Source organism: Heptranchias perlo, chromosome 4 (assembly GCF_035084215.1).
Source record: "Heptranchias perlo isolate sHepPer1 chromosome 4, sHepPer1.hap1, whole genome shotgun sequence".
NCBI lineage: Eukaryota > Metazoa > Chordata > Chondrichthyes > Hexanchiformes > Hexanchidae > Heptranchias > Heptranchias perlo.
The window spans coordinates 29,617,247-29,630,587 of NC_090328.1; the positions used below are offsets into that span (position 1 = coordinate 29,617,247).

Sequence of the window (13,341 nt, forward strand, 5' to 3'; positions counted from 1 at the left end):
CAGCCAGTGTTTGAAGAGTACACATAGTAGGAAACCATGGATGCCAGTTTCCCTCATTTGCATGTTATGAGTGGGCAAATTGTGCTCCAGCAGGACTGGCCCCCAGAAAATATCAGTAAGGCAGCAGAGTATAGCTGAATAGGTTTCTGCCTCTGCCCACATGCATCATAATTATATAAAAAGGAAATAAAAACTAGACCATTGTGCCACCTTAAATATGCTCCATAATATTACCACATTGCATTGGTTGATTTCTCTACTTTTGTTCAAAAAGCACACTATTTTTGCACAAAATCTTCAAAAACTATTTACACCTGCAGAGGCCTAGAAGCAGTTCAGTTCATTCAGTTAATACATGCATACAATTCTAATTTTAAAAGGTTTGTAGAGTGCATTTCCAAAAATCATTTTGTATTTATGCTAATTCTACAGCCATACAAATTAAGGGATAAAAGTTCAAAGGTGAGAACGGATAAGTCAAGGTGAACTTGGTGGCACAGTGGGTTAGCACAAAGTCCTTTCATTTTGGGGCTTGGCTTAAATTTAGGCCAGACTGTTGAGATACAAGTCTCAGCTCGCGTGCATACTCATTATGGCTAGTTATCTGTGGGTAAATGTATGTAGAAACAAATTAGATCTCAACAAAATTAGCTTTCTAAAAAATATTTATTCAACACAAATCACAGTATTGAAAAAAAAATCCATGAGCGGTTCTTGAACAAAATTTACCGAACAATTTTCTTAAACATTCTTAAGACTAGCTATTAAACATCCTGTCTTTCCTCTATTTCCACAGCTATTTTTCTTCAAGCAGGTATGGCAAGGCTCCTATATCACAGTTGTCAAGTTAACTATCAACAATGTATTCAATCTTAAAATAAAACAAGTCACAGTATAAAAAGCCTTAGGCAGTTATTTACAAGTTTTAAAAAACAGTAAAAACTAAATGTGTTCCAGTCAAGCACTAAATAAAAACACGACCATTCTTGAAATATTTAAATATAGGACCTCTTAAAATATATCTTACAGTTTACATAAACCAAAATCAAACTAAAAATGAAGATTGATATAGTTCTCAGAAGCAAATGTCAAGTCGGCAACTGTTGTGCAAAAGCATTGTCTATGAACGACACAAGAATACTTACTTCAAGATATAGTGAATATCAAAACAGTACTTGGACTAAATTGCCAAATTTATTCAGAAGGGTGGCTTAAATTCTAGGCTTTTTTTAAAAAAACACTAAGTAATGGATTATGTGGAATTTATAATATAGCTCCAGTTAAATCCTTCCGAAATGGCTTAATACATTTTTGAGCTTTGGGTGCCAGCTCAGTTATAAAGAAAAACTATTCCAAGTTCAGGTGCAACATGTACTATAGAATCAAAACTGCACATTCATATTCAACAGTTGCTTGTTGTTGTGGTACTAATTTTACTGGCAGGAGTATAGGAACTAGTTCTTTTGGAATTTTTCAGAGTCGCAAAAGAAGCCTGGATGCTTCTAACTGTCCTGACACTACGACACCGCAATGTATTTTTAACATGGTTTCTGAAGTCTTGGGAAACAAAGTAATAGACAAAGGGATCAACACAGCTATTTATGCTGGACAGACAAAGACTTACAATATAAAGAGCATAAACATTGCTGTTCCGTTTGTATTTTACCAAAGAATAGTGAACAACAAGCATAACATTGCTAGGAGCGAAGCAAACTAAATACATAACAAGGACAGTAATAATCAATTTGATTGCTCTCCTGCGGCTTTTCCCAATGTTATCTTCATTGGACGAGGCTTTCAATATTTTGATCATCAACACATATGCAATTAATGTCAGCAAAGCTGGAAAAAAAAATACTCCAATAGCCAAAGACATAAAGTAATCAAACATGCTAGAAGTCAACTGATCTCTAGGTAGGACATCGTGACAGGTTACTATATTAAGATTAGCAATGCTTACAGTTTGCTGATTATTTAAGTACAATGGTATAGTGCTCAATGCAATCAGTATCCAAATTAAAATAGATATACCATAAGCAATACAAGTCTTCCTCCTTGATTGAGATATTGGATTTACAACAACCCAGTACCTTTGAACACTGAGGCAGGTCATGAATAGAATTGAACAGTACATGTTTCCATAGAAAAAAACCACTAGCACCTTGCACAGTCCTTCTCCAAAAATCCAATTGTTGCCATTTAGATGGTATGAAATTTTCAAAGGGAACCAAATGAGGAACATGAGATCTGCCAAAGCCAAGTTGGCCATGTAAATAGCTGCTGGGTATTTCTTTTTTGTTCGATAGGCAAAGACCCACAGTGCTATAGCATTCGTAGGCAAGCCGACGATGAACACAATGATATAGACCATAGGCAAGAAGACTGTAGTTAATCCACTGGTCAGTACAGATGCAGCAAACTCATCAACTACTAAATCAGAGTTATTTGTGTTGGTTTCTTCACCAATAAAGCTTCGTCCTTTTCCTGGAATTAAAGAAGAGTTTGAGTTATTAATTTACAATTTCAAAGTAAATGTTATTCCAGCTTGTATTTGCCACTTAAATGTAACAGGTCCAATATTAAGATGTTTCAATTTTAGAAAGGAAAAGGAGTAGCTAATTCTACTCAAATTATATTGAAGTACAAGATGTACAATACAGTGAAAGTACAAAACTAGGTCATTCGTATTAAGTTAATACTGTCACTAGAATTTAAGGGAAGCATTCAATATGCATGTGAAATTTTCATACTATATCCACTGAACTGCGAGAAATACCAGCCATAAAAGTCCTGACAAAAGCAATTGTGTTTGATGTCTCAGAAATCATGAAGTCAAAGTACCGCTTGCAACTATTGGACACGAAGATGTGTTTAATCTGATAAAGTCATGTCAGAATTATATATAGACACACACAAAGTCCATTTACTTGTATTGTGTGCAGGGCGTTGTCTACTAAAATTATTGTATGTGGTTGAAACGGTCACTATAGCTACGACTGTGGCTAATCAGCTATTTCCATTGGACAACAATGCACTAATGCATTAACTAAGCCTGCTGACAACACTGAAGTTAACCACTTCAGTTTTGTGGAGTTAAATTTTAAAAACTCTGGATCCACTTATGTCAAGTAATAAAATTGCATGACCATAGAAGTGTTTATTGCAGATCAGACTATAATTAGAAACATTTAAAAAGGAAAGTTGAATGGTTTTCTGCCCAGTTTCCCCCCACATGAGCAAGTGCCAAGCAGGTACTTACTAGAGGGGGAGAAAATGCATCACAGACCACTGTTATACATAGCGGCTGGTTTCAAAACCAGCATTTTATTTCTGTGTCGTTTACAAGGGCTTAGAATTCAAAGCAAGAAACCAAATGCAATCGTTATTCTTAAAATCAACTATTCGAGCAGGTATCTAATTCAAGTGGAACAGTTCATTTTGTATGAATCAAGTTTAAAACCCTAGTGGCCAACTGCTACTCAGCTTGCAGTAATTCTAAACTTTACCTCTGGAGGATAATCATTCCCCACACCCTAATATAGTCATAGTTACAACATCACACACACCTCCAAAATAGGTTCCGATTACAGCTATATAGCCTTAGTTCAGACTCAGCATGAGTAATATTCATACCCTACAAAATTATAAGGGTCTCAGCTTCAATATATTAATTTGGTCTACATTTTGCTGCAATTACAGTCTCAAGATTAAAAAGGGTAGAATGAGAAGAGGTTAATTACATCCTGTTCCAGAACCAAATGGGCCATTTTTTTTTTAAATGCTCTTACCTCAATGTTGAACTCCATTCAAACCCTCTTTATAAAATGTCAACTCAGTCAAGATTATCTACTACACCGGGTGACAGCCTACTTTAATGACCAAATAGTTCAAGCACAACTTAGTTCCAAAAAAAGTCATGCTTGTGGCTTCTGCAACACTGAACTTATGCAAATCTTACCAATTCTCTTGTTTTCTGCACAAACTTAGCTTTCTCACCTCCCTTGATCTTTTCCTCAATCTCCCCACCCCACCAAACGTTAAACCTGTATTATTTAAGGCCACTAAAGTTGCTTCCTAAATAATTCCATCATCCCACAGGTCTTAGGTTTTTTCTTTCTCTACACAGTCCTATGGAATAAAACAGCTATAAAGAATGAATTATTACAGAAGGGTAGCATTATTTTTACATAAATTACGTAACTAACTCCCCCACAGAAGCTATACATTATGGCCATTCATCCAAAGTAGTTAATGCACACATTTTTTTTAAAAACAGCATTATATCCTGATAATTTTAAGTGCAAAATTAGCTGAAATTAGTACAAATTGAACCCCACGAACAATGGAAAGTATGAACAATGCTTTAAAATAAAAATCAGATAATTTAAATTAAGTAACTTTGATTTAAGAGTAGACGGTCTTTTGTTTGTCTCCCTCCTCCAGCAGGGCAGGTTTCTGCAGCTCGCAATATTACAACATGCATTCAAAAAATGTTTACAATTTCACTATAAGTAGCAATTAGAAAAGTTTTCCTTCCATTCTTCAAGCCAGTATTACTTTAGCATCAGCCGTGGAGTTCACCTAGAACCCTCGGATTCAGTCACTCTCCTCAGTTAGTCCTAAGCCATCAGCATATTTTATTTAAAAATAATAACCTGTACTTTTTTTTTAAAGTGCGTGTTTCCCTGTAATCCCAGACATGAATGTAAAGACCGTTTATGATCTTGGGTAGGAGTTGCGTAAAGTGCCCCAAAAGTCTAGTAAACCTCGTCCCAAGTCTGAAGGGTCAACACACCGGTGAGAAACTAAAATGGAAGCTGTCGCCGAAGCCAAAAGAAGACCTGGTTGTTGAGATCGCCGAAACTCGCCAAATTCCAACTTAGGGCGCTGGCCCGTGAAACATGACTGACTTGTTTAAAAAGTTGAGGTCGGTACGGAACGGTGAGCAAAATTCGAATACTTTTTTTCCCCCCTGAATAAAACGCGTAAATATTATGAATAATTCAAGTCAACAACAAAAATATGTTAATTTATCTGAGGCATGCGCCACCTTCCTGACAAACGCGACCAACACAACAGAAACTAAACTGGGTTTCAAATTTGCAACCTTTTGGTAACAACGCCTAATTGTACCTGGACCATTCAGCGGACCGAAACCTAGCCCTAAACTACTCGGCTTTATAGCCAAGGTCTCTCTCTCTCTCTCTCTGCACCATTATCTCTCCCTCCTTGGGCTCACCTGCACAGCAAACAGGCATGGCCAACAGCCACGCCGCGAAGATCAGTGCAAACATCCTTCCAAATTTGCCACGGAACATCAATATTTCCCGCGCCGTATTAATCGGGACTAGTTTCCAAATGCAACCTCCGCGCAGAAAAAAAATATCCAACTCTGTCTGCGTGCTTGGCGCGGCTCTATATATAATGTTCCAATTCCAAAAGGGGGACGGTCTCACGTTACCACACACTCGTTGACTGGTCCGTATCTGGGAAATCTTCGCCCAGTATAAAGGAGGCGTGACTGTGCCACAGACTGATTTTTTTTTTATCTATAGAAAAAGGGGAGGGTTAGGGTTAGGGTGTGTTTTATGTGCAGTAAATCAATAAACCCAAAACGAGTATGCACTGAGTGACTAAGCCCGCTGCAGCGGGGCGGGATCTCGCCTCTCTCCACCTGATGCAATTGCGTGGTTCCCGCGCGCGGAGTGGGGGGGGGGGGGGGGTTTGCTGGTTGATTGACAGGACTGTACCTGCCCTGTCTCAGGTGGACGGGTTTCGCCGACAGACAGATGCTCCCTGTGCAGTATCAGAGCAGGTGATAGTGAGTCACCGGGGTTAGCCGTTGCCTGCAGGCGTCAACTACAAAAAAAACTAAAGTTTACAAACACGTATCTCTGGAGAGATGCACGGAACAGACAACAGGGAGCTATGTTTATCCCAGGAGGGAGAGTAATCATCACATGGGACTTATGAAAGTTATCTCTCGCCGGCGAGATGAACCGCATTCCACTGTTTACTGCCGACTGTTGTTTCACAACACAGGTTTTAAAACGTCTCCATACGTAGCTTTGATGCAAAATAGTCCAGTTAATTTTTACAATGGGTTAGCTGCCCATGGGCAAAAATTAACAGCCTAGACCCTAAAATCAAGTCGCGACTGAAAACAAATCTTATGGATAGCTGTGGCTTTCTGGATAGTTCTTTGGAACTTTGCGGCACATATATTTGGATGGCTGCGGAATAATCAGAAAGAACAGGCTGGAGTTTGGTGGTGTTGATTATGTAGGATGGGTAGTGGTTTTATCTAAGATTGTGAAATGTCATAAGGCTTTCGGGAAACTCTTACATTGCCTTCATTTTTTTTGTAAGTCATTTGACCTAGCTCCGCTGTAATGAAACTGTAAGTTATTGTAGTACATGGTCAAAGCTTGACTTTTATCCAAGAGATTTACTCCAATTCCAAGAGTAACTGGGACATTCAATGAACTGCCTACTGTCTTCATCAATGATATGTTAGATGACATTGAAAGGAATGGTTTTGGAATGTGTTCCATTTCTGAAATCTCAGCACTCCTTTTTATAGCTATTTTGTTAACTGATTCTCCTGCAAACCTACTGAGTGCTCTACTAGCTCAACTTGAACAATAGGCTAACCAGTAAGATATGATTATGGATGACCCCAAGTGCAATTTTTCATAGTTCAAGAGGGGATCTTGAAAGTATGGATTGGAAGTTAGAAGGGGCATCTCTACAAAGTGTTTATTTAGGTCAGCACTTATGGGACCTGGTGGATACCAATATTAGCTTGTGTAAGGAATCTTACAACACCAGGTTATAGTCCAACTGTTTTATTTGAAAATCACAAGCTTTCGGAGGCTTTCTCCTTTGTCGAAGGAGAAAGCCTCCGAAAGCTTGTGATTTTCAAATAAAACAGTTGGACTATAACCTGGTGTTGTAAGATTCGTTACATTTGTCAACCCAGTCCATCACCGGCATCTCCACATCAATATTAGCTTGGATGGAGTTATTCGGGACTGCACTGAAAAAGGGGCAAGAGGAGTTTTAATCTTTCTTCTATGACTGCAAATGTTCAATGCTGGTTAAGTATATGGCATATAAGATAGGTGTAAAAACAGTTCTTTATGGTTCAAAACTACAAGATGTGCAACAGAAGGCTTCCTTTAACCCATGTGTGAATTAAGCTGTGAGGGGAGTTGTGGCAAAAGGGGGAAACAGTTTACGAAGGAAGGTGAGGAAATGTGACTACTAAATCCTGCACAATGGCCACAGTATATAAGAAATATTGTATTTAAAAATTCTAATGGAATCTATCAGTTGAAAGACATCAGATATCATCTTTCTTAAATTGTCTTCACTTAATTTTGGCTTAAATTACACTGTGTATTTCCTCTGTTGGCTGTTATACTGTATGTTCTTTCTGTGCTTTGAAACTTATGCTTTTGAATCAACTATTGGAACATAATTTACATTCTCTATTTCTATTTGGATCTAAACTACAACATTTATATAGTTCCTCTAACATAAAAAGCATCCCTAGATACTTCACAATGAAAAGAGGCTGAGCTATGGAGAGAGATACTAGGAGGGATGATGAAAGCTTGGTCAAAAAGATGAGTTATCAGCAGAATTTAAAGGTGGGGAGAGAAGTAAGAGGTGGAGAGGTTTAGAGAGGAAGTTCCAGAGAAAGAGACGAGGCAGCTAAAAGTTCTACCATCAATGGGGCCGGGAAATGCACAAAAGGCCAGAGTCAAAAGGCTAAAGAGTGCTAGAGGGGATATAAAACTGGAGGAGTTTGCATAAATAGGGGGGTTGATGTGGTGAAGCGATTTGAAGATGCGGACAAAGATTTTAAATTTTAAAAGTGTTGGGGGACAGGCAGCCAAAGTTAGTTTGTGAAATTGGGAATAATGGGCGAACAGGACTTAGTGCAGGAAAGAATAAGAGTGGCTAAGTTTTGGACAAGTCAGAAATTATGGAAGGTGGAGAGTCAGAGCCAGAAGGAGGGCATTGGAGAAAAATATTCTGTAGATGACAAAAGCATGGATAAAGGGTTTCAGAGGTGCAGGAGATGAGGTAGGAGCAGAAGCAGGCAATGTTGAAGAGATGGAAACAAGAAGTTATGGTAATGGATAGGATGTGGTGTTTGAAACTCAGCTCTGGATCGAACAGAGGTCAAGGGACATGATTTTATCTCGGAGCTGGATACCCCGCGCTTCCGTAGATATTCACATGTGGAAACCGGAAGTGAATTGAGTGTGTCATAATCTATTAAAATTACTCCCAAGGTCTCACTGCTTGGTTCAGCCTGAATCAGTGGCTGGGAGGAGGATGGTGTCAGTGACAAGGAGCAGAGTTTATGGTGGTGGCCAAAAGCAATGATAAAACATCTGGTTAATCGTGGACTATCTCAGGACAAGGGCAGCAGGCCCATTGGGAACAACACCACCTGCACGTTCCCCTCCAAGTCACACACCATCCCGACTTGGAAATATATCGCCGTTCCTTCATCGTTGCTGGGTCAAAATCCTGGAACTCCCTTCCTAACAGCACTGTGGGAGAACCTTCACATGGACTGCAGCGGTTCAAGAAGGCAGCTCACCACCACCTTCTCAAGGGCAATTAGGGATGGGCAATAAATGCTGGTCTCGCCAGCGACGCCCACATCCCATGAACGAATTTTTTAAAAATCTCAGACACAGCAAGTGTAATAGCATAGGTTTTGGTTTTGGTTCACAGGAGACCTGAGGCTTGATTTTAACTTCAGGCATCAAACAGGCGAGTAGTGGGCGAAATGCCTCCCATTCTTGTCGGCAGGTGGCCTAAGCCCTTTCAAGGGCTGGACCTCTGAACCATGCCATCGGCGAGCTGCCCGCCCTAAAGTGGCATCCTGTTGCAGCTTGCTGGCACTGGGCTGGTACACTATCGGACAGCCGGATGCTTAGTGAGCTGGCATGCAGCTAGGTCTGGGGGGAGGTATGATCGTGGAGAGGGTTGCCTCGGATAGCAGTGGCCCTCAGTATTCTTGTGAAGCGCAGAGCTGCATTCCTGCTCCTCCTGGCCCCACAAGAATAATTCTGTACTTACATTTTTTGTGTCTTTTTTGCTTCACAGTGCAAGCTCTGCCCAGTTGTCCCTTGAAATTGCATTGGTGTCCTATGTATAGGAACCTGATTTGCAGTTAGTAATGAGGCTCCAGACTGCTTAAGGTGAGCGACTGGGCAGCCCAACGGAAGGGCCCTGGAAATATAGTGGCAGGCAGGATCGAGTGGGAATGGGACAGTAAGTGCTGCACAACTATTTTAGGGCTGCTACCGTCCCCACTTCCATTGTGTAGGCATAGTTAAAATCAGGCTTTTGCTCTTACACAGACTTGGCTTTTTGCCATAGGCACAAGTGTAATGGGCCTTGAAGTAAAATTGGTCTGTTGCTTGGTGAAAAGTGTCATCATTGTTATTTTCACATGTATATTCATAACAGGTTCTTTTTCTACACAATAAATGCATTGCTTTAATAAAAACAGAAAATGCTTGAAAAACTCAGCAGGTCAGGCAGCATCTGTGGAGAGAGAAACGGAGTTAACGTTTCAGGCCGATTACCTTTCATGCATTGCTTAAATCACTGCTGTATCCTTCCTCTACCTCATAATTAAGATGTACTTCAGAAATCCTTAAAATCCCTTCATCATTTCTATTTTCCTGCTGGCTATTCCAAGGTTCTCCAAACAGGACTCCCTCTCTTAGCGGAAGGAAGCCCCAAAACTGATTTTTACCTATTAAATAATCAAAATGCAGCTCTATATTTAATTTACAAAAAAAGCACAATGTATCTGTGTCAAGGCTGCAATCTTCTGTGTTTCTAAGCCTTGAATATGGAAATGTGATATTCAGTACTGACTCAGTTCCTAGTATCCCTATCCGTTTATTGCTTTCATTAATAGAGGTTGCTGGGATCTGAAGTTCAGGGGATGTTTTTGTAATGCTAGGATCAAGCCTTGGGTTAGATTGAATTTTTTTTTAACCTGAATCATATTTTCTGAAACAAAAATCCTCAAGCATTACCTGTATAGGATGTTATTCTGAAATATTACTTTAAATAATGCAACCCACACACTTCGATCTGAAAGGATGTTTATGATCCCTTCTCTCTTTTACATCCTAAAATAGTGTCAGTACAAAAAAAATGACAATTCCATGTACAACAAATATGGACATTTACATTTAGTTGATATTAATCAAACATATGTCCTCTGATTTACAGTTATTAGGGTTGTCATAGTATAAAAGAACCATTAGGAGTGAGATTTAGAATCACAAAGCGTAAAACAGATTGTAAAACGATTTTTCTAAAGCTCTACTTAAATTTTAAGAGCGATGTGCATCAAGATAGGTTACATTTATAAATCAAAATGAAAATCACTCCTGATGAGTGAGACCTGACAAGTGTGCGTCTGCTTGTCTTGTGTATAATAATATATTTCTACGGTAAAATGAATGAATAATATATTGCAACTTTCAGCAAGACAATAACATATGACTTGCTACATAAGTTCTTTATTCCATCAAAACCTCCTACATATACTATACTTTCTGTTGTATCCCTTAAAATTCCTATGGCAGCACCTTTTAGTGTGGTTACCGCCATCATGTCCCCATTGATATGATGTAACTGCTTGAGCATATAAAGATATTATACTCCATGATATTCAGCATTTCTCAAACCACTGCTCTCGCCGCTTCCTGAGATCTGCGCTCAACTCCATGTGATGCCACATGCACACTCTTGACCTCTCTCCTCAGCAGTACCGACTCATTCTATTTCAGAGTTGTCCTGTTCCGCAGTTCCATTTCATCTTTCGCCTCATCCGGCGCTTTAACAAAAAACTTTTTTCTTCCTTTCAGGTGTCAAGGAGTACAAGCTTCAACAACTCTTAGATACCCCTACACCCTTCCTGATCCTTCTTCCCCTTCACTTTCCTCTGCCCCCATTCCTCCCTTCAATCTCACCCTTTGTCATGTGTTCACTATCCCCTCTGACTTTCCCCTCTCTGACCCCCGAATGATTAGTCCTCAGCAAAAGCCTTAGCTTCATCCCCTCACACCTCCACCTTAATGAATTTCGAGCTCGACACAATGCTGAGCACTTCGTCAATTGCCTTTGCCTCCGTGCCCACTTCTTTGACCGGGACCTTTTCTCCCGTCTTCAGAATTCTTGTTCCACCTGGACCCTTCCCTCTGGCCTCTTACCCACTCTTGATCTTTTCATTGTGAACTGCTGGCATGACATCGGCCATCTCAATTTCTCTATTCCCCATACTCATTCTAACCTACCTCCCTCTCAACATGCAGCACTCTGTTCTCTCAGGTCCAACCCTGACATTGTCATTAAACCTGCTGACAAGGGTGGCGCCGTTGTTGTTTGATGAATAGACCTCTACCTTGCGGAGGCTTAATGCCAACTCTATCACACTTCTGCCTAAGTCCCCCTAGACCATGACCCCACCACTGAACATCAAGCCATAGTTTCCCAGACTGTCACTGACCTCATCTCCTCTGGAGATCTTCCACCCATGATCTCCAACCTCATAGTCCCCCATCCCCACACAGCCCACTTCTACCTCCTTCCCAAGATCCACAAACAGGACTGCCTGGGAGTCCCATCGTTTCAGCCTGTTCTTGCCCCACAGAACTTATTTGCTCCTATCTCGATTCTTTCTCCCCTTGTCCAGTCTCTTCCGACCTACATCTGCTACTCTTCTGACCCCCTCCACCACTTTAACAGTTTCCAATTCCCTGGCCCTAACCGTCTCCTTTTCACCATGGATGTCCAGTCACTCTACACCTCCACCCTCCACCAGGACGGCCTGTGGGCCATCCGCTTCTTCCTTGATCGGAGGTCCAACCAGTCCCCATCCACCACCAGCACCTTCCTATGCCTGGCTGAACTTGTTCTTACATTGAACAACTTGTCCTTTATTCCACTCACTTCCTTCAAATAAAAAGTGTTGCTATGGGAATCCGTATGGGTCCCAGCTATGCCTGCCTTTTTGTGGGATAGGTGGAACATTCCTTGTTCCAGTCCTACTCAGGTCCCCTCCCTCTCCTCTTTTTCCGGTATATTGATGACTGTATCAGTGCCATTCCCTGTTCTCGCCCTGAACTGGAAAATGTCATCAACTTTGCTTCCAATTTCCACCCTCCCCTTGCCTTCACATGGTCCACCTCTGACTCTTCCCTTCCTTGACTCCTCTATCTGCATTTCTGAGGATAGGCTGTCAACCAATATCTATTATAAGCCCACTGACTCTCACAGCTATCTTTATTATACTTCCTCCTACCTCGCTTCCCTTCTCCCAGTTTCTCCATCTCCATTGCCTCTATTCTGACGATGGCACCTTCTACACCAGTGCTTCCGATATGTCTTCCTTTTTCCGCAATCGAGGATTCCCCTCCACTGTAGTTGACAGGGCCCTCGACCATGTCCATCCTTAACCTGTCCCATTACCACCCTCCTTGCCTTGCACTATCATCCCTTTTGTCATTTAATCACTCCTGCCCTCCACCATATCACAGACCTTCCCCTTTGTTCTTTTCTCCCCTTCCCTCCCTCCCCCCTCCTTTCCCTGGCTCTGTAGTTGCTTAAAAACTTGAACTGTTTTAACATCTTCCAGTTCTGACGAAAGGTCTTCGACCTGAAACCTTAACTCTGTTTCTTTCTCCACAGATGCTGCCTGACTTGCTGAGCTTCTCCAGCATATTCTGATTTTATTTCAGATTTCCAGCATCCGCAGTGTTTTGCTTTTCATAGAAAGATTCACCAACATGTCACTTCTGACATACAATCAACAAGCAACATTTAAACTAATGATATGTTCACTGATCTGATCAGTCATAAATCTGTTCACCGCTCAGACACTATCACAAAATCCAATGTATTGTTAGAGTGTATATGTCAATGGAGGAGTATCTCCGAAGTGCGGTTGGATCCTAGCGATGGTTCTGAAGTTCGGTTGAAAGCACTGGGAATTCTGAAAGGATTGGGCATGTCAAAAAGGAGGGACAAAGTTCCATTTACAAAGGAGGCTATACTTGCAATAGAAAGGGAGGATATTGGTCAGCCAAAAGGGGTTGAAGTAATTTGAGTACAGCTGGATCAAGGATTTGGTCCAAAGTTTATCCTTGACACCTCTTTATGTGCTTCCAGGATAACATAGAATTATATAGAGCGTACAGCACAGAAACAGGCCATTCGGCCCAACAGGTCCATGCCAGTGTTTATGCTCCATACGAGCCTCCTCATATCCTTCTTCATCTAATCCCATCA

At 40.9% G+C, this 13,341-nt stretch overlaps 1 protein-coding gene across 1 annotated transcript; it reads right to left on the reverse strand.

The window, feature by feature from the left end:
- Positions 1-647: 647 nt before the first annotated feature.
- On the reverse strand, positions 648-5,522 carry f2rl1.2 (coagulation factor II (thrombin) receptor-like 1, tandem duplicate 2). Its single transcript, XM_067982152.1, has 2 exons — positions 5,240-5,522; positions 648-2,484 (listed from the first exon to the last, which is right to left on the reverse strand). The coding sequence occupies exons 1-2, from the start codon at positions 5,316-5,318 to the stop codon at positions 1,403-1,405; spliced, it is 1,161 nt and encodes a 386-aa protein (XP_067838253.1). The 5' UTR covers positions 5,319-5,522; the 3' UTR covers positions 648-1,402.
- Between the last annotated feature and the right edge of the window lie 7,819 nt (positions 5,523-13,341).